The 17,833-nt window shown below is 42.6% G+C and overlaps 1 protein-coding gene across 2 annotated transcripts in view; it reads right to left on the bottom strand.

Moving 5' to 3' along the window:
- CA6 (carbonic anhydrase 6) overlaps positions 1 to 17,504 on the bottom strand; it is a 47,888-nt gene extending 30,384 nt beyond the window's left edge. Inside the window, exons 1-2 of one of the 2 annotated variants that reach the window (XM_072616501.1) lie at positions 17,418 to 17,504; positions 1,500 to 1,591 (exon numbers count right to left, since the gene is read on the bottom strand). In XM_072616501.1, coding sequence (XP_072472602.1) covers positions 1,500 to 1,578 — 79 coding nt within the window. In that variant the 5' untranslated portion in view covers positions 1,579 to 1,591; positions 17,418 to 17,504. Of the gene's footprint in view, positions 1 to 1,499; positions 1,744 to 17,417 lie in introns of those variants that run through there. The other variant, XM_072616500.1, reaches the window with a different exon arrangement.
- Between the last annotated feature and the right edge of the window lie 329 nt (positions 17,505 to 17,833).

Raw genomic sequence — 17,833 nt, 5'->3', positions numbered from 1 at the left:
ATCTCAGCCATAAAAACCCAAAAAAAGTCGACATGACTAAAAAACAACTCAACAACAGCTGAGGCAACATAAAATAGGGGAGCAGACACCCTCTCCTGGCTACCAGTTCCCTCTGCGTACTGTCTCTCCCTATTAGAATACAAGATTCTTGAACACAACTGGGCGAAATGCGCCCAAGTTTCTCTTCCCACATAATAAACTATTCATAAGTGCTTTTCATTCATCTATTAAGCACCTACTATGTACCAGGCTCTGTACTAGGCACTGGAGATGAGCTCAGAGACAAAAAAGAAAATGTCTAGGCCCTTGAGAAACTCACCTTCAACTAGACACCAAAGAACAGTGCACCGCCAGACCTGAAAATGGCTGAGGTCTGAGTGGAGAAGATGCTGAACTAAGGAATCATGTGTGGTTTGAGAGGACGTCACCTCCTGCTCAGGGAGAACCAGTAGCTTTCTATTACTTCCAGGATAAACACTATAAAGATACATGCATGCTCAGCATAATCTAGCTTCTTCCTCTCAAGCATGCACACACGCACACACACACACGCACATACATTCTCTCTCTCTTTTCTCTTTCTCTCTCAGTCTCTCCCCTCTTCACTTCTGTCTCCATTCCTCTTTCTTTCTCTGTCTCTCATTCACTGTGTCTCTCCTCTCCTCTTCTCTTTACTTCTCTCTCTGTCTCTGTCTCTCTGTCTCTATCTATCTATCCATCTATCTATCTATCTATGTCTCTCTCTCTCTCTCTCTCTCTCTCTCTCTCTCTCTCTAATTCAGCTGTATTGGTACTTGTAGTACCTGGTACATGACAATTGCTTATCTCCATGCCTTTTCACATGCCTGCAAATCTCTGCCCCTGCACTTTTTTTGTTGTTCAGTTGTTTCACTTGTATCTGACTCCTCATTATCCCATTTGGGGTTTTCTTGCCAGAGATATTGGAGTGGTTTGCCATTTCCTTCTCCAGCTCATTTTGCAGATGAGGAAACTGAGGCAAACAGGGTGAAGTGACTTGCCCAGGGTCACACAGCTGGGAAGTGTCTAAGACCAGATTTAAACTCAGGAACATGAGTCTTCCTGACTCCAGATCCATCACTCTGTACACTAAGGCACCACCTACCTTTTAGTTTTCCAGGCTTACTTCAAGACTCAGCTCAAATCCTACATTCTACAAGAGAGCTTTTCTTCTCAGCTGCTAATGCCTTCCCTTTCATATTGCCTGTCTGTACCTGGTCTGTTTCTAATTATTTACATATTGTCTCCTTCTTTAAAAAGTGAGCTCCTTGAAGGCAGATGATGTTTTTACCTTTCTTTGTATCCCTAGTGCTTAGCACAGTACCTGACAAATAGTAGGTGCTTAATAAATGCTGGTTGATTAACTGACACCAAAGTCAAGAATCAAAGCTAGCCCATGGGTCTTCCAGACTGAAAGTGCCTCCAACTATTTGGCCTCCATGAGAAGGAGTAGAGAGAGGTTCAGATAGGGTGAGCATTACCTGGGTATGTCCAGCCGTGTCCACTTCCCTCAGTGTGGGCTACAAGGAGCAGGGAAAGCAGGGCACCTAAGGTCCTCATGGTGCAGCTGAGTCTGAAATCAGAACCAGAACCAGGGGCAGCTATTTGCAGGGCACTGCTGAAGGACAGTTTTTGAAGACCCCATCTGCCAGATGCAAGGATGTGGAACATACCATTGCTTTGGAAGATCTCCACATCCTGGCTCTCTTTGCCTCAGGTGCTTTCCCTATCCTGTGGACGCCCCAATTACAAAGCCTTCACTGTGTGGCTTTTCAAGGGAGTTTTGATAATGTTAGGATGTTTGGCAACCACCCTGGTGGCTAATTAAAATGAAGATGCCTCCTGAGAAGACAAGTCCAATACCTATCTAAGCCTCTCCAAGACAGACCAGTTGAGAAGGGTCCATTGTGATGAGGATGTTATTGTTTAAGTGGAATGTTACAAAGGGTAGAACAGGACAGGCTGAGTGAATGAGTATTTATACCTTTTGGCCTTTTAAAAGAAAAGTTTTTACTGATTAGAGATTACTGATTATTTCACTTCTTTTTTAATAATTATTTTTATTTATTTCATCAAATATTTCCCAATTATATGTAAAAAAATTTTAACATTCAAATTTTTTTTAACTTTGATTTCCCCACCTTCTGTCCTTACCACCCTTTGAAAAGTCAAGCAATTTTATATGGATCATACATGTGCAGTTATGCAAAACACATTTCCATATTAGCCATGTTGCAAAACAAAGCACAAACAAAATAAAACAGTAAAAATAAATAATAAATTAAAACGTGAAAAAAGTATGTTTCACTCTGTATTCAGAATTCATCAGTTCTCTCTCTGTAGGGGGATAGCACTTTTCCTCATGGGTCCTTTGGAATTGCCTTGGGTCATTGTGTCGATCAGAGTAGCTAAGTCTTTCACAGTTGATCATCATTACAACATTGTGTTACAGTATTACTATTACAATATTCTGCTGCTTCTGCTCACTTCACTCTGCATCAGTTCATATAAGACTTTCCAGGTTTTCCTGAAACTGTCTTGCTCTTCATTTCTTATAGCACAATAGTATTCCATCACAACCATATACCACCACTTGTCCTGCCATTCCCCAACGGCATCCCCTCAATTTCCAATTCTTTGCTACCATAAAAAGAGCTGCTATAAATATTTTTGTACATGTAGGTTCTTTTTCTATTTTTATGATCTCTTTGGGATACAGACCTAAAAGTGGCATTGCTGGATCAAAGGGTAGGCACAGTTTTATAGCCCTTTGGGCATAGTTGCAAATTGTTCTCCAGAATAGACCACTTTACAACTCTACCAACTGTATATTCCTACCCTAGTTTTTCTGCATCCCTTCAAGCATTTGTCATTTTCTTTTTCTGTCATGTTAGTCAATCTGACAGGTATGAGGTGGGATCTCAGAGTTGTTTTAATTTGCATTTCTCTAATCAGCAAAATTTCTTTTTTCTTAAAGGCTAGAAAGTATAAATTACCCAATTACCAGCCTATCCTGTTCTACCCTTTGCAACATCCCACGTAAAACAATAACACCATCAGCACAATGGACTCTTCTCATCTGGTCTGTCTTGGGAAGGCTGAGATGAGTGTTGGACTTGTCTTCTCAGGAGGCATCTTCATTTTAACTAGCCATCAGGGTGGTTGCTGAACATCCCATTATCAAAACTCCCTTGAAAAGCCATACAGTAAAGGCTTTGTAATTGGGGCATCTACAGGACAGGGAAAGCACCCAAGGCAAAGAGAGCCAGGATGTGGAGATCTTCCAAAACAATCGTATTTTCCGCATCCTTGCATCTGACAAATGGGGTCTTCAGAAACTGAATGTTCTGAACAGCAATGTTTGGAAAACAACTGCCACACTCACATTTGACATGTATCTGTTTTGGTCACAGAATATGACACAAAATAGACAGTTTCCTCTTTTGTGAAATGAAAGGCTTGAAGCAGGTGATTCTTAGAGATCTGCTCGGCCCCAGAAGGAAGAATAGGGGTGATGATACCGAGAGGGAAATGGGGCCTTGATGTCAGGAAAGGTTCCCTCATAATTAAAGACAACCCAAAGTGGAATGAGCCAAATTGGGAGAGCATTGGAGGTCTTCAAGAAGAGCACAGATGATCACTCATCAAGTAAGGTACAATGGGGAGTCCTTCTGAACATGGGTTGAGCTAGAATGCCACGGAGGTCCTTTCAATACACATGTGTGTATACATATATATATATATATATATATATATATATATATATATATATATATATATATATATATATATATATATATATATGGAGAGGCAGACAGGCAGAAAGAGAGAGAGAAGGAAGGAAAGAAGGAAGGAAGGAAGGAAGGAAGGAAGGAAGGAAGGAAGGAAGGAAGGAAGGAAGGAAGGAAGGGAGGGAGGGAGGAAGGAAGGGAAGGAGGGAGGGAGGGAGGGAGGGAGGGAGGGAGGAAGGAAGGAAGGAAAAAAGAAAAAGAAAGAAATCTTGTCTGTGATTCCTTCCAGCTCTAAATCTATGATAGTTGTCAATAATCATCAACAGTGACCCACCCAGAGCTTCAGCTATACAGATGAGAGGGATATCACTATTTTCTTTTCAATTCCCACTTTCTAGAGTTAATTTCAAACTAAGGAATATGAAATAAAATAAATTGCTCTGAAGCCACTGGTTGGCCATAACACCAATGTAGATCCCATGGGAAGTTAGAAGCACTGATATTCATCTCTATATTCAATTCAATTCAAAAAAGTGCCCCTACTCATTGTCAGTGATATAATAGATTGGACACAGGAAGATGAATTTAATCCCCATCTCTGACATGCACTGATGTCCAGGCTGACACGTCCTGACTTAGTCATGCATGACCTCTTTGTGCTATAGGTTATATATAAGGCTATAAGGTTGTAGGTTATAAGTTATAAGATGTAAGTTATAAGGCTATAAGGCTCTAGGTTGTAGAGGAAGTGCCAATCTGTAGGACGTCTCCTGACTCTGGGAGGAACTGGGAATTCTCTATACAATGTAATCAAAGGTCCAGTCCCTACCCTATCCCTAAGTGCAAGGCTCTATGTTCATGCTAGGAATACAATGTTAGTGAAACTAACTAGACCTTACCTACAAGGAACTTATTTTCTGGAAGGATGGCAGTGGTTGAAGGACAACATGAATACAGTCAACAAGGCAAAGAGGATAGGGTGCTGGATTTGGAGTTAAGAGGAGCTGGGTTCAAATCCTGCCTCAGACACTTATTAGCTATGCATCGTTGGCAAACAATATATCCTCTCTGAACCTCAGTTTCCCCATCTGTAAAATGAAAGGGTTAGATTCAATGATTTCTAAGGTCCCTTCTAGTTCTATAGTTGTAATTGTATGACATTATGAGTATATTATAGGGGAAGGGAGTTGATAGGGCAAGGGAAAGGAAAGAATCAGATAAAGAGCTTTATAAAAAATGAAATGGCAGTACTGAAAGGAAAGGAATGTGGATCAAGGAAAGCCTTGTAGACTAAGAGGTAGAAAGCTGAGCCTTAAAGGAACAGATACATTCTGAAAGTCAGAGAGGAAGGAGGACTACATTCCAGGTACAGGGGGTGACGTGAAAATATATGGAGGTAAGAAATGATCTATCCAATTCAAATGATAGCAAGTAGCAGTTTGATTGGATGGTGAATTGATACAGTAGGGTGAAATAAGGTGTAAGAGGCAGTCTGAAACTCAAATGAGAGGACTGTAAATTCCAGAGTAAGGAGCTTGTAGTTTATCTACAGGTCAATAGGGAACACTAAAGATGTTTGAGCAGAGGAGTGATGTAGTCAAACCTGCACCTTAGGGAGTCTATTTTGACAGGTGTGTGAAGGATAGATTCAGAGAGGGGTGAGGATGTTGGAAGGGAATTTAGGAGGCAATTGCAAATCATCCATGTGGGAGGTAATGAGAGCCTGAATTGGGTGGTGACAGTGAAAAGAGGAGAACAGCTGTGAAAAATGTTTGTGTGTGTGTGTATGCATGTATGTATGTGTATATATATATGTGTGTGTGTGTGTGTGTGTGTGTGTTTACATATTTATGAAGAGAGAGAGAGAAAGGAAGGAAGAAAAAAGGAAAGAGAAAGAAAAAAGAGAGGAAGGAAAAAAGAGAGACAAAGGAAGAAAGAAAGAAAGGAAAAAGGAAGGAAAAACAGGACTTGGCAACTGACTGGAAGTCAGAGGAGAAGAAAAAGTTAAGGATGACTCCTAGATTATGCACCTAAGTCACAGGGAGGCTGATAGGGCATCCTAGGGATGGGATGAGTGAGGAAGATGATGAGTTCGGTTTTGGAAAGGTGTTAACAAGGACAAAAGAGATATCCAGATGTGCAATAGGCATTAGGCAATTCCAGGTTTGAAGATATTATAGACTGGAGAGTCATCATTTCCGTAGAGGTGATACCTGACCACATGAGACAGATGAAATATTTGAATATTTTATGCAATTGTGGACTGTTGGGGATGGAAGCTCAATTCCATGTGGACAGTCTCGGGCAGGTAAAGGTGGGAACTTCTAAATCTTAGAGTTCTCATGAGGCCCCCCAGAAAACAGCAGGGAATCGAGGAGTGAGACCGAGCTATCTCGTGTATTTCCGCCTCTTCCCGTGAGAAACGTGATGGGAGAGAGCTCTCCCCACCCTCGAGATTGGCCCGGGTCTGGGCACACCTATTGTTATCTAACAGGCAAGGTATTCAGGTGCAAACTACGTGGCCGGAGAGCTCAAGTAGGTCAGGAAAGCCCGAAGGCGCTCTTAGCGCGGAGGGGCCCTGACAGGACAGAAGGCTCCGTTTTTCCTCTCTTCGCTCTCCCCTCCCCCTCTCTCCCCACTTACACTTCCACTTCCAATCTCTTACCGTAAGATCTTTGCCTCCTTGGGAGATTTCTCTCTCCCTCCTAAGGAAGAGCTCCCCCTGCACATGTAACCAGGACCCTGAATAAAGCCTAACCCTTGTTCGACTCCGGAAAGTCTCTTTTCTCATACGTTTATCCGGTTTGGCCAACCGAAGACCTGGGACAGGTAAGGTAAGACTCGGGTAGCCCTCAGGCCTCTAGGCCTGGCAGTTGGCGCATCCAAACAGGGACAGGAGCGCAGATATCCTGGGTGGTTGGGGACACCCGGAAGGGGCTGTGAAAGACACGAGTCCCGAATCCTAGATTCGGAAGGAGAGAAAGAGTGAGTAGCTTCCCACACCCATGGGAAAAGGGCAGGGATGGGGAATCAATTGCCAGTAATAAAGCCAGAGGAACAGGAGGTCTGGGCTGAGATACTTTACAGGGAATGCAGGGAGGCGGGGGTCACTATAGAGTTAAACGACCTCCGAGAATTTTGTAAAAGGATCTGGAAGGTCTCTCCTTGGCTCGAGCAGACCGGAATATCAAGAGAAAGATGGGGAGCGGTCGGAGAACAAATGACCGCTTATGAACAACAATGCCCTGGGGAGCTGGAGGATTTAGATTTCCTGATATTCGGTGTGATTAAAAGTCTTTTGGAAGGCCCGGAGAGACCAGGGCGGGATTGGAATGAGAGTGGAAGCGGAGAGAGGAGAGGGGAGAACCCTGGCGAGCAGAAAGGCCTTCCTAACCCACTCAGCCTCCAGCCGCTATTTGCTCTAGAGCCATGTGCGCTCTGCACAAAACAAAAAAGGGGAGATGTTGGGGATGGAAGCTCAATTCTATGTGGACAGTCTCAGGCGGGTAAAGGTGGGAACTTCTAAATCTTAGAGTTCTCATGAGGCCCCCCAGAAAACAGCAGGGAATCGAGGAGTGAGACCGAGCTATCTCGTGTATTTCCGCCTCTTCCCGTGAGAAACGTGATGGGAGAGAGCTCTCCCCACCCTCGAGATTGGCCCGGGTCTGGGCACACCTATTGTTATCTAACAGGCACGGTATTCAGGTGCAAACTACGTGGCCGGAGAGCTCAAGTAGGTCAGGAAAGCCCGAAGGCGCTCTTAGCGCGGAGGGGCCCTGACAGGACAGAAGGCTCCGTTTTTCCTCTCTTCGCTCTCCCCTCCCCCTCTCTCCCCACTTACACTTCTACTTCCAATCTCTTACCGTAAGATCTTTGCCTCCTTGGGAGATTTCTCTCTCCCTCCTAAGGAAGAGCTCCCCCTGCACATGTAACCAGGACCCTGAATAAAGCCTAACCCTTGTTCAACTCCGGAAAGTCTCTTCTCTCATACGTTTATCCGGTTTGGCCAACCGAAGACCTGGGACAGGTAAGGTAAGACTCGGGTAGCCCTCAGGCCTCTAGGCCTGGCAGTGGACATCTGTTTCATCCATACAACTCACTTCTATTGACACCTGCACTGAACTATGTGACACCCAAACTAATCAAACAAGCCTGGTGGAACAATGTGTTTCTTAATCCTTGCACATCCACTTACACAAGCATTTCTTGAAATTTCCTGAGGGGAACGAACTGAGTCATGTCTTGGGGACTATCCCTAGATCAGGGGTTCTTCCTGTATCAAATTGCTTGCCTTCTTGATGAGGGAGGAGAGGAAAGAGGGAGGGAGAGAATTTGGAGCTCAAAATTTTAAAAAATAAATGTTTAGAGTTGTTTTTACATGTAATTGGAAAAAAGCAAAATATTGTTTTTTTAAAAGATAAGGTTTGGTGTCATGGCCCCCTCCATCAGTCTGGTGAAGCCTCTAAAATCCTACTCAAAATAGTGCTTTTAAATATTCAAAATAAGACTTAAAGGATCATAAAAGGAAACCAATTGCACCAAAATTCAGATTTTGAAATATTTTTCAAAATAAGTTCACAGACCCACAGGGGTAGGGAGATATTTTAGATATTCAGTATATGTGGTGACTCCTGGTGCTTCTCTAACAAAATGTTCTCTGTGCATGGTAGCAACTCTGTAAAGATCTCTTGCAATGAATAACCCAACTGTATAAATGGTATATAGTCATCATGGCTATGTACAAAGCAAATGACATAGTTTGACCATCTTATATCTATGTTCAAAGTAAAATTAATTATTTTGCCAACTCATCTAAAGAAGAAATTTCTGGGTTAATCCTTCCCAAATTTCATGCTCAGTGGCTTGTTAAAAAGGAAAAAACAAAAAGTAGGGAAGTACTTCTAAAGATGATTTGTCAATTCAACAAACATTTATTAAATTCCTGTTATGTATCCGGGACTGGAATAGGCATTGAGAAGACAAAGACAAAAGTGAAATTGTTCCATTCATCAAGAAATTTGCATTCGACTTATGTCTCATCCTAGCTAATTTTAAATAAGGGTTAATTTGCTCTTGAACACAGAGATAATCCATTCCCTGGCCTCAGTTATCTCACTGATTGATTCTTCATTAGGTCAGAATGGCAACTCGTTCTACATTTCCATTAGTTTCAGAAACATTCTGGTTGCCAGGGGTTACTATTTCTAGCTAGAATGTATTCTTTAAAAGGTATAGCAATTTTCTAATGTAGACATAACATCCTTCCCATTCTGTTCCTGCTTCTCCCACCCTACTGCACTCAGTCAATGCCTGAGTGAAGGGGATCATTTGACAGGGGAGGGGCGGAACGAGGGGAGGTAGGAAATTAGGAAAGAGTGGCAGTTGTGGTATAAGACTGTAACATGAAGGCCAAGCAAGGTTCCTATGAAATGAGGAGGTTGGGACAGAATACCCTTAAGTAACTCTCCCAACTCTAAACCTATGGTCCTCTACAATCCTTACTAAGCCTAGGTGCTGAGTGCTCCATGGTGGACTACCTAATAATAACTAAGATTTATATAGTGCTTACTATGTGCTAAACACTTAACAATTATTATCTCATTTGCTCTTCCCAATAACCCTGGGAGGTCATTGCTATTATTATCCCCATTTTACAGATGAGGAAAGTGAGGCAAATGGCATCACACAGCTGGTAAGTGTTTGAGGCCAGAACTAAACTTAAAAGTCTTCCTGAACTCCAGGTCCGGCGCTCTATCTAGTGCACCACTTAAACATATTAGCTAGATACCAAAGGATCAAATCTTCGTATGCACCAGTTGATACTAAAATCAAAGTTTCTTGCTCTGGGTCATGTCAAAAGTCCCAGGTCATGGGGACCTTTGCCATCAACCTTTGCTTCTGATACCTAGGGCTAATAGAAGTAGGAAGAAAAGGTTTTTGTCCCTATCTGTGTCATGGACATGAGGTTAAAAAATTCAAAATGCGACCTTCTGTGGACTCCTAGGTCCAGAAGCCTGGGGGCTTCACCTGATAGCTATTTGGAGACACCTTTCTCTTATTGTTTATTGTTTCCTCATTATCAAATCCTGCTTATTTCCTTATTGATTTGAATATAGGATCATAGATTTAGAGTTAGAAGGAACCCCAGAAATCACCTTGTCCAACTTCTCATTTTAAAGATGAGCAAGGGAAGGATGAAAGAAGTTAAGTGACTTGCCCAAGATCACAGAGGCTACAAAGAGCAAAGCTGGGATTTGAACCCAGATCCTCCAGCTCCCATAGCATGCTTTTTTTCCAATGTACCTCACTCTGATTCTATTTTTTTTAATTGTATACCATAGTCAAGAATGGGTGCCTTCTTCCCTGGCAAAATAACTCCCTCGTGCCAAGGTCACATGACAAGTACACGCTGAAATAAAGTACATTTTAAAAGGAGGTAGAAGCTGGGAGCTAATTTGGATTGGGTAAATCCCCAAAACTACAGGCCTCTTGACAACAAGAAGGCATTGCCCACAGAAAAAGCCAGAGTCAAAATGCTAGGTTGTTGACTCTGGCACCCAGCATTCTTTACTAAACATTCGTGTTCAGTCTACCTTACACAACTTTGTGTTAGGGGTGGGTCTAATGCCAGAATCCTTGAAGTTTGGGTTTGATGCTGGGACAAAATGAGGTGCCTGAAAATCACTAAACAGTTAACAAAAGGAGTTTGACTTTGCCCTTAAACAATAATAATAACAATAGCTAACATTTATATAGCCCTCACTATGTGCCAGGTGCGCTGTGCTCAGTGCATTACAACTATTATCTCATTTGATCCTCACAACAACCCTGGGAGATAGGTGCTATTATTATCACCCCCATTTTACAGATGAGGAGACTGAGGGAAATAGGGGTTAAGTGACTTGCTCAGGGTTACATAGTAAGTATCTGAGCATCCAAATTTGATCTCTAGAGTTCTATCCACAGTACCACCCATCTGGCCACCTAGCTGCTCTTTGCTTACATAACAAGAATATGGGATAAGGAACGCTCCAGTGGCAGTTAGGTTCTCTGGACAAGGCCCCCCTGATCTACAGAGAAAATCATTTGGGGAGGGTATGGCTATTTGCATAATCTTTGGAGGGATCCATTAGGTGATTTTGTTTGTTTGCTTTGCATGAGATGATCAGGATGTTACATCAAGAGAAACAGGGAGCAGTAAAGTCCCAGGACAGCTTTATTACCTTTCAGGGAAAATTATCCTTATTGTAAGGAAATAGAGAATACTGGTCTTTTCACATCTTGATGCCCAGGAAAAAACAGGTTAATGGGTTGTTTGAAAGCCACCCACCCATGCCAAGTAGTTGAAAGCCTGGGTAATCTGAGGGTCTACAAAATAACCCTGAAGAAATAATCAAGTTCCTGTAAAGATGCTACATCACAACCACCTACTGTCCATATGGGCAGTCAGACTCTTTCCCGAAAGGAGGATGGGGACAGTCAAAGGCAGTAGAAAAATAGAGGAAGCAAGGTCCAAGAAAAAAACCTCACCCAACTCATTAGTGGACATTTGATGCCATATGAGGAATACCTGGGTCAACACCTGTACGAAGAAAAAGCTGTACACTGGGATCTTCTTGGAACCGAAGAAGAAAGGAGATATGAAAGCTATCTACTGGTAACTGTTGGCCCAAGGGTCACTTGGACAATAGGTGACCCAAGACGGTTACCTCTTCCTAGACATGTGGGAGGGTTGGAGCCAAAAGTCACCCTTCCCTGCCTGATACTGCAGCTGTGGAGGTCCTAAGGGGCAGAGGGTACCAAAAGAGCCCAGGCGTTAGTGACAACCTGGGCCATTCACAGAACCAGAATAAGGACTACAGACCAGTGGTTTAAGGTTACTAACCCACACCCAGTGGACAAAGAGATGGGAGGCAAGGAGGCAGTGCAGAAGTGATAGCAGATTGTCTCTAAAGTATCAAAACTATTCAACCAGTGACAAAGAGCAAGCTCCTGAGTCCAAGGACAATGGACAAGGAGGTTACATCAGTAACCAGAAGTACCTGCTGGTAAAATGTATATGATATATATTTTGTGCAAAAAATCAATATGATATTATGTGCTAGGTATCTGCATGTGATATATTTGTTCACATTACATAACCTTGGTGCATAGGGTTTTATATATTTACATGCAAATATTGTATTTGGTCTTCTCTTTGAACTATTACGTATGCTAGACGTTTCATATTTGCATGTGACCTATGTATCTGGGGAAATTTGCCTATGACAATGCCATGTCATATATTAAACAAATATTGTTTGATAAGTACTTATAATCAACCCACAGATTGTGCCAATTATGTGCCAGGTACTATATGATGGCCTGGGAGTAAATAAAATACAAAAACTGAAGCTATCTTTGCCTAAAAAGTGCTTACATTCTATTTTCAGAGACAATATGGCTAACAAGACACATAGAAGACAAAAAAACAAAAACAAAAACCTTGGATGACAAAGCAGTAGCTTTGGGGGGGCCAGGAAAGGGCAGTGAGGAAGGAAAGCATTCCTGGTGGGGGAAGGGTATCCAGTACAAAAGGCACAGAGATGAGAGAATGAAGAATCCATAGAGTATGTGGAAGGGCAAGATAGAAAAGAAAAGAGGTAGGAATAGGACAGTTTGAAGAGAGCTTTAAATGTCAGAGAGAAGCTTCTCCTGGATCCTAGAAGTGACAGGGAGCTACTGGAGTTTATAGAGTAGGGGGGTGACATGATCAGAGCTGTGTTTAAGGAAAATCACTTTGGTAGCTGAGAGGAAGATGAGTTAGAGTGGGAACAGGAAGGGAAACCAATCAGATCAGAAGACTCAGACAGAAGATGGACGATGCCAAACCCAGGTTGCTGGAGGGGGAGGGGAATAAGACTTCCGGAAGAAACTAACATGAGAGGAACTGGTGATCTCTACCATGTTCCTATCCCCAGCTTGCTACACTAGAGACTTGCAGGAATTTCTCCTTTGGATGAGATCTGGGACTTTCTCTCCTGGTTGAGCTGAGTTACCTTGCTCCTAATGGAAGCACTCATTCACACTGTATTACCCAAAATATATTATCATTTTTACATTTTCTCTGATTTCCATTTTGCTGTCATCATAGATAAATGAAGAATGATGACAAAACAAGAAAAATGAGAAAGAGGAGGAGGAGAAGGAGAAGTAGGAGAAGAAGATGGAGGAGAAAGAGGAGATAAAAGAGATGAAGAAGGAAGAGGAGGAGAGAATAAGAAAGCAATAATCCAAGTAAACAGTGATTGTGGCTAAACTGGGGTCTAAGAAGTCCAGAGAAGGGGATGGATAGCAGAGAGGTGAAGGCAGAAATGAAATTTGGTAAGATTGGCTGTTTGGAGTGAGAATGAGGAGCTCAAGATAACTCCGAGGTTGGGAACCTGGACAACTAGTATGGGAGGGGTGTGCTCTTATCAGTCAGTCAACTAGGACTTATGTGGCTACTGTGTGTCAGGCACTGTGCTAAGTGCTAGGGATACAAAGAAAGGCAAGACAGTCCCTGCCTTCAAAAGGCTCACAATCTAACAGAGGAGACCATTCATGTTCAAAAAAGGTACATACAGGATAAATAGGAAATAATCAAAGGAAGGCTTTTGTTGTTGTTCAGCTGTTTTTCAGTCCTGTCTGATTTTTTGTGACCCCATTTCGGGTTTTCTTGGCAAAGATACAGGAGGGGTTGGCCATTTCCTTCTCTAGCTCATTTTACAGATGAGGAAACTGAGGCCAACAAGGTGAAGTCTTCCTGACTTCAGACTGGGTGCCCTATGTACTACGGCAGCCCCTAGTTTCCACTAATCTTGATCACCATCATTCTACCTCCTCCCTCTGTCTAAATTGTTGTTTTTTCTTTCAGGATGCTACTGTTTCACTTGTCTCTCCAGAACTTCCCCCAGCCATTAACCATTCAGATCATTAACTGATCAAGCTTGTTTTGATGGCTAATCTCATGTCAAATATCCAACAAGGCTGCTTTGATACAGGGGTCATTTTATCACAACATAGCGCAAAAGATGAGAAAGCTGCATTTGTTCTCCCCTGGTGTCTCTCCAGCCCTGACGCAGAGACAGAGAGGACAGAAGAAGAGAAGGAGAGGAGATTGGCCATGTTATACAACTAGGCCAGTTTAGGCTTGTCTGTCTAGAAGGAACGATCTGACTCAAAAGAGCATGCATAATTTCATTGGCAAAAATGCCTACAGTGGTTATGTGAGTGTGGCACAGTGAAGACCTTAGCCACCTGACAGAGTCCATAACTAGCAGAGAGTGAACAGGACTTTGTCCAAGGGTACCAAAATCTGGGCAGTGAGGTGGCTCAGTGGATAGAGCACCAGCCTAGAGTCAGGGAGATCTGAGTTCAAATCCAGCGTCAGAAACTTACTATGTAACCCCCAGGTAAGCGATGGGTTCACCCTGATTTGCCTCAGTTTGTCTGTTTCCTCATCAGTAAAATGAGCTGGAGAAGGAAATAGCAAACCACTCCAGCATCTTTGCGAAGAAAACCCCAAATGGGGTCACTGAGAATCATACATGACTGAAACAACTCAACAACTACATAATCGAGGGGAGCAGGTTCACACTTCCATCACAGAGGAAGCTTTTCTTACCTTTTATAACTACTGTCCTAGTGTCTCACTCATCCCCAGTCACACCGCTCAAGTTACTATGTGATTCAGCGCTACCTCAAGGTCCCATCGCTGGTTCCTCTCTCCCGGACACAGCTGACCTCTGACTTCAACAATGGTGAGGGCTAGATTCCCCTCTGGAGAACGACTATTTGCCCCAAGTGAAAAAAATTCTAGCTTTGACTCCTCCACGTGAAATCATTAGTAGCTGAGTCCTTCCAGATACTTGTTTACAGATAGTTTACACCACAATTATTCAAATATTTTTGCCACTGGGAATTCTCTGCCTCCTTAAAAAGAACAAAGTTTTACCTTTTCCTGATGATTCAGGGTTATCATTATGAATATAAATTGCAACATAACTCTATTGCAATACAACCAATTAAAATCCATTAGTATGTATAAGGTCATTTGCTATTACACTAATTTGTCATAGATTGTTATGCTCTAGTTCTTTTGTCTACTTTTTATAGTTCTTCTTTCTTCTCTCTCACTATCTTCCATCACTTCTTGCTGCCACTGTACCTGCCAGAGCATACATAATTAAGTGTATGGAAGCATGTTATCAGATACAGTGCTGACCTCAAAATCAGGAAGACCTGAGTTCAAATCCTGCCTCTGGTATCTACCGGACATATGACCTTGGACAAGCCCCTTCACTTCTCAGTTCTCTAGACAACTCTCTATAAATTATGGAGAAGATGCTAGCCTACAGTGATGAGCTTCCTCTAACAGTGCCATCCCAGGCATAGGCTTTATCCCCTTTATACTGAAGGTACCCAGAAGACTTCTTTCCTTCGTCTATAGCTCTTGGTAGTGTTCAATACAACAAGCATTAATTAAGCATCTCATGTGGAAATAAAACTGCTCTAGATATTGAGAATACAATCCTGTCCTGCCCCCAGACCACCACCACCACCCCAGGAACTTACAGGTGACAAGGGGTGGTCAAGTTGCCAGATAGTTTTGCATTCTGGATAAATGAGATGTTATCAAGCTCATTCATTGGACACTGAAATATAAACATTGTAGCAGACAGCTATGTGGTGCCATGATGTATAAAGCACTAGGCCTGGAGTCAGAGAGACCAAAGTTCAAATTTGGCCTCAGATACTAGCTATGTGACCCTGGACAAGTCACTTAACCTCTGTCTCAATTTCCTCCACTGTAAAATGAGAATAATAATATCACCTTCCTCTCAAGGTTGTTGTGAGGTTAAAATGTGAAAACAATTAGCATAGTGTCTGGCACATACTAGGTGCTATATAAGAGCATGTCCCCTTCCCCCTTATTTATAAACCACTTAGCATACTTCCCGGAACATAGTAGGTGCTACATAAATGTATATTCCCTTTTCCCTTAATTGTAAGCCATTTAGCACACTTCCTGGAACACAGTAGGTGCTATATAACTGCTTGTTCCCTTTGTCCTTATTTGCAAACCACTAAGTAAAGTGTTTGACACATAGTAGGCACTATATAAATTCTAGATTATTATTATAGGAAGTTTTTTTTACATATTCATTATCAGACCTGATATGGTAATAGTTCAGTTCAGGAAATGTGATGGATCCAAGATTCCTTAATGCTTACCAATGTAACATAAAAACCACAAATTAGAAAGTTCTCCAAAGGCATGCAAAAGTAGGCCCAGAGAATATGCTTAAAATGCTTTCATATTCCCCTTTATTTCTTCCAAGGTCTATTTCCTTGACTTTCTTTGCTTTGATTTTATTTCTGTAAGTTTACCTTGCTTGTTTGGGTTCCCTGTATATTCTGAAAACTTTGGGATTATCTCATTAACTTTTGGGTTCAACACCTGCCTCTGATCCATCTTGGCTGTGTGACCTTGAATAAGTCACTTTAACTTCCCGTTAATCTGGGCAACTCTTCCAAGATTAGAAATTGTACTGACCGATACTAGTGGAGGAAGTTTCCTCAGCTGGGAGTCCCCTGTACCAATATCGTGTTCATCCTTGGTTGCCGAAGAAGACCATGCCATCAGAGAAATGATGACATGACTTGCACTTGACTTTGTTTTGAGTGAAGGAGGGCTGTGCAGGTCACCAGCCTCACTTCTCCTCCACAGCCATCTGCATCTAGTGACCTGATATTCCTCAGGATGACTGGAGATGGCCCAGGATGCACTGGGAGATCTTGGGACCTTTAGGTGAAGGTCTTTGCAGGTAGTCACTTAGGGTGAGGTAATGCCCATTCATTGAATGGGCCTGTTTAAGAAGTTGCCAGAGCGTGGCCCCTTTAATGAGGTCAAGAAAAACAAAGACATCAGGCTGGGTGGAAAACAGCAACAGTTATTATTGATAATCACTGTAAAAGCTAGAGGGGTCCAGGAGTCCTTGGCAGGGGCCCCTTGGAGTGCCAGTTTCAGAGTGTAGTAAGTTAAAGGTTTTGGGAGAGGACAGGGGATGGGGGAAGGAAAGGAAAGGATAGGGGAGGAGAGGAGAGGAGAGGAGACAGCAAAACCCAGGTCAACTAGGCAACTTTTGGCCATTCAAATTTACCTTCCTTTGGAGAGGAGAAGGAAGAGGAGGAAAAGGCAGACAGGAGAGGAAGAGCTGAGGTACCCAGCTAGCATTCAGTCAGCTGCATCTACTCACAGGGTCGTGTTCATTCTTTGTTGCTGAAGATCATGCCATCAAAGAAATGTACCTACAAAAGTACAGCTCAAGTACCCATCCCTGTTTCAATCTTTAATCTTTACTAGGAAATACCCTAATCCCTAACTTTTCCTCCTCTATTTATTTTGCTTCAGTTGGTTGCCTAAAAATAGGCTTAAAGGATTTTCTCTTCTCAGTTGGGAAACCTTTGGTAGATTACTACCATGAGATTCCCTTTCAAATTGTCGCAGAGATATTCTACCAGCTAGATACCTCCTTGTCCCTGAACCTGGATTATATAAAATGTACTGCTGCTCACTCCCCCAATTGTTGCTTTTTCCCCCTTGATTGAGTCATCCGAATTTACCAACCTCTTCAGTCATCCTACCTTCCTTCATTTATGTAGCAGTATCCTGACTTTTTTGAGAGGCCAGGGCTGCTTTCTTATTCCCAACTGAAATCTTCCTGTGGTGTCCCAAACTGGAATGATGGGCCAATCCCAGTGAGGAGCCCTTTTCTACCACCTCCTTCCTCCAAGAATTTCCTTGGCCCCTTCTAGATGAAGTCTTCCATCTTAAGGATTTCCTCCTTCCTAGGCTTTCCCCTAAGGCATGATACCTGCCTTATAAAGATGTTAACCAGCAGGAATTTCTTCTCACTGTTCCTCCTTGCCTGGATCCACCTCCAAAAAAAAAAAACCACCCTTCCTCCTAAAATCTGAATGGACCCAGGCTTGTGCAAAACAAGAGCAAAAAACAAGCAGAACTTTTCAGTCAACCAAAATGCCGCCAACATTCTGTACCC

The sequence above is a fragment of the Notamacropus eugenii genome, chromosome 5 (genome assembly GCF_028372415.1).
Source record: "Notamacropus eugenii isolate mMacEug1 chromosome 5, mMacEug1.pri_v2, whole genome shotgun sequence".
Lineage (NCBI taxonomy): Eukaryota > Metazoa > Chordata > Mammalia > Diprotodontia > Macropodidae > Notamacropus > Notamacropus eugenii.
Note: the sequence above shows the minus strand (reverse complement) of the source record. Positions and strands in the feature narration are given on the sequence as shown.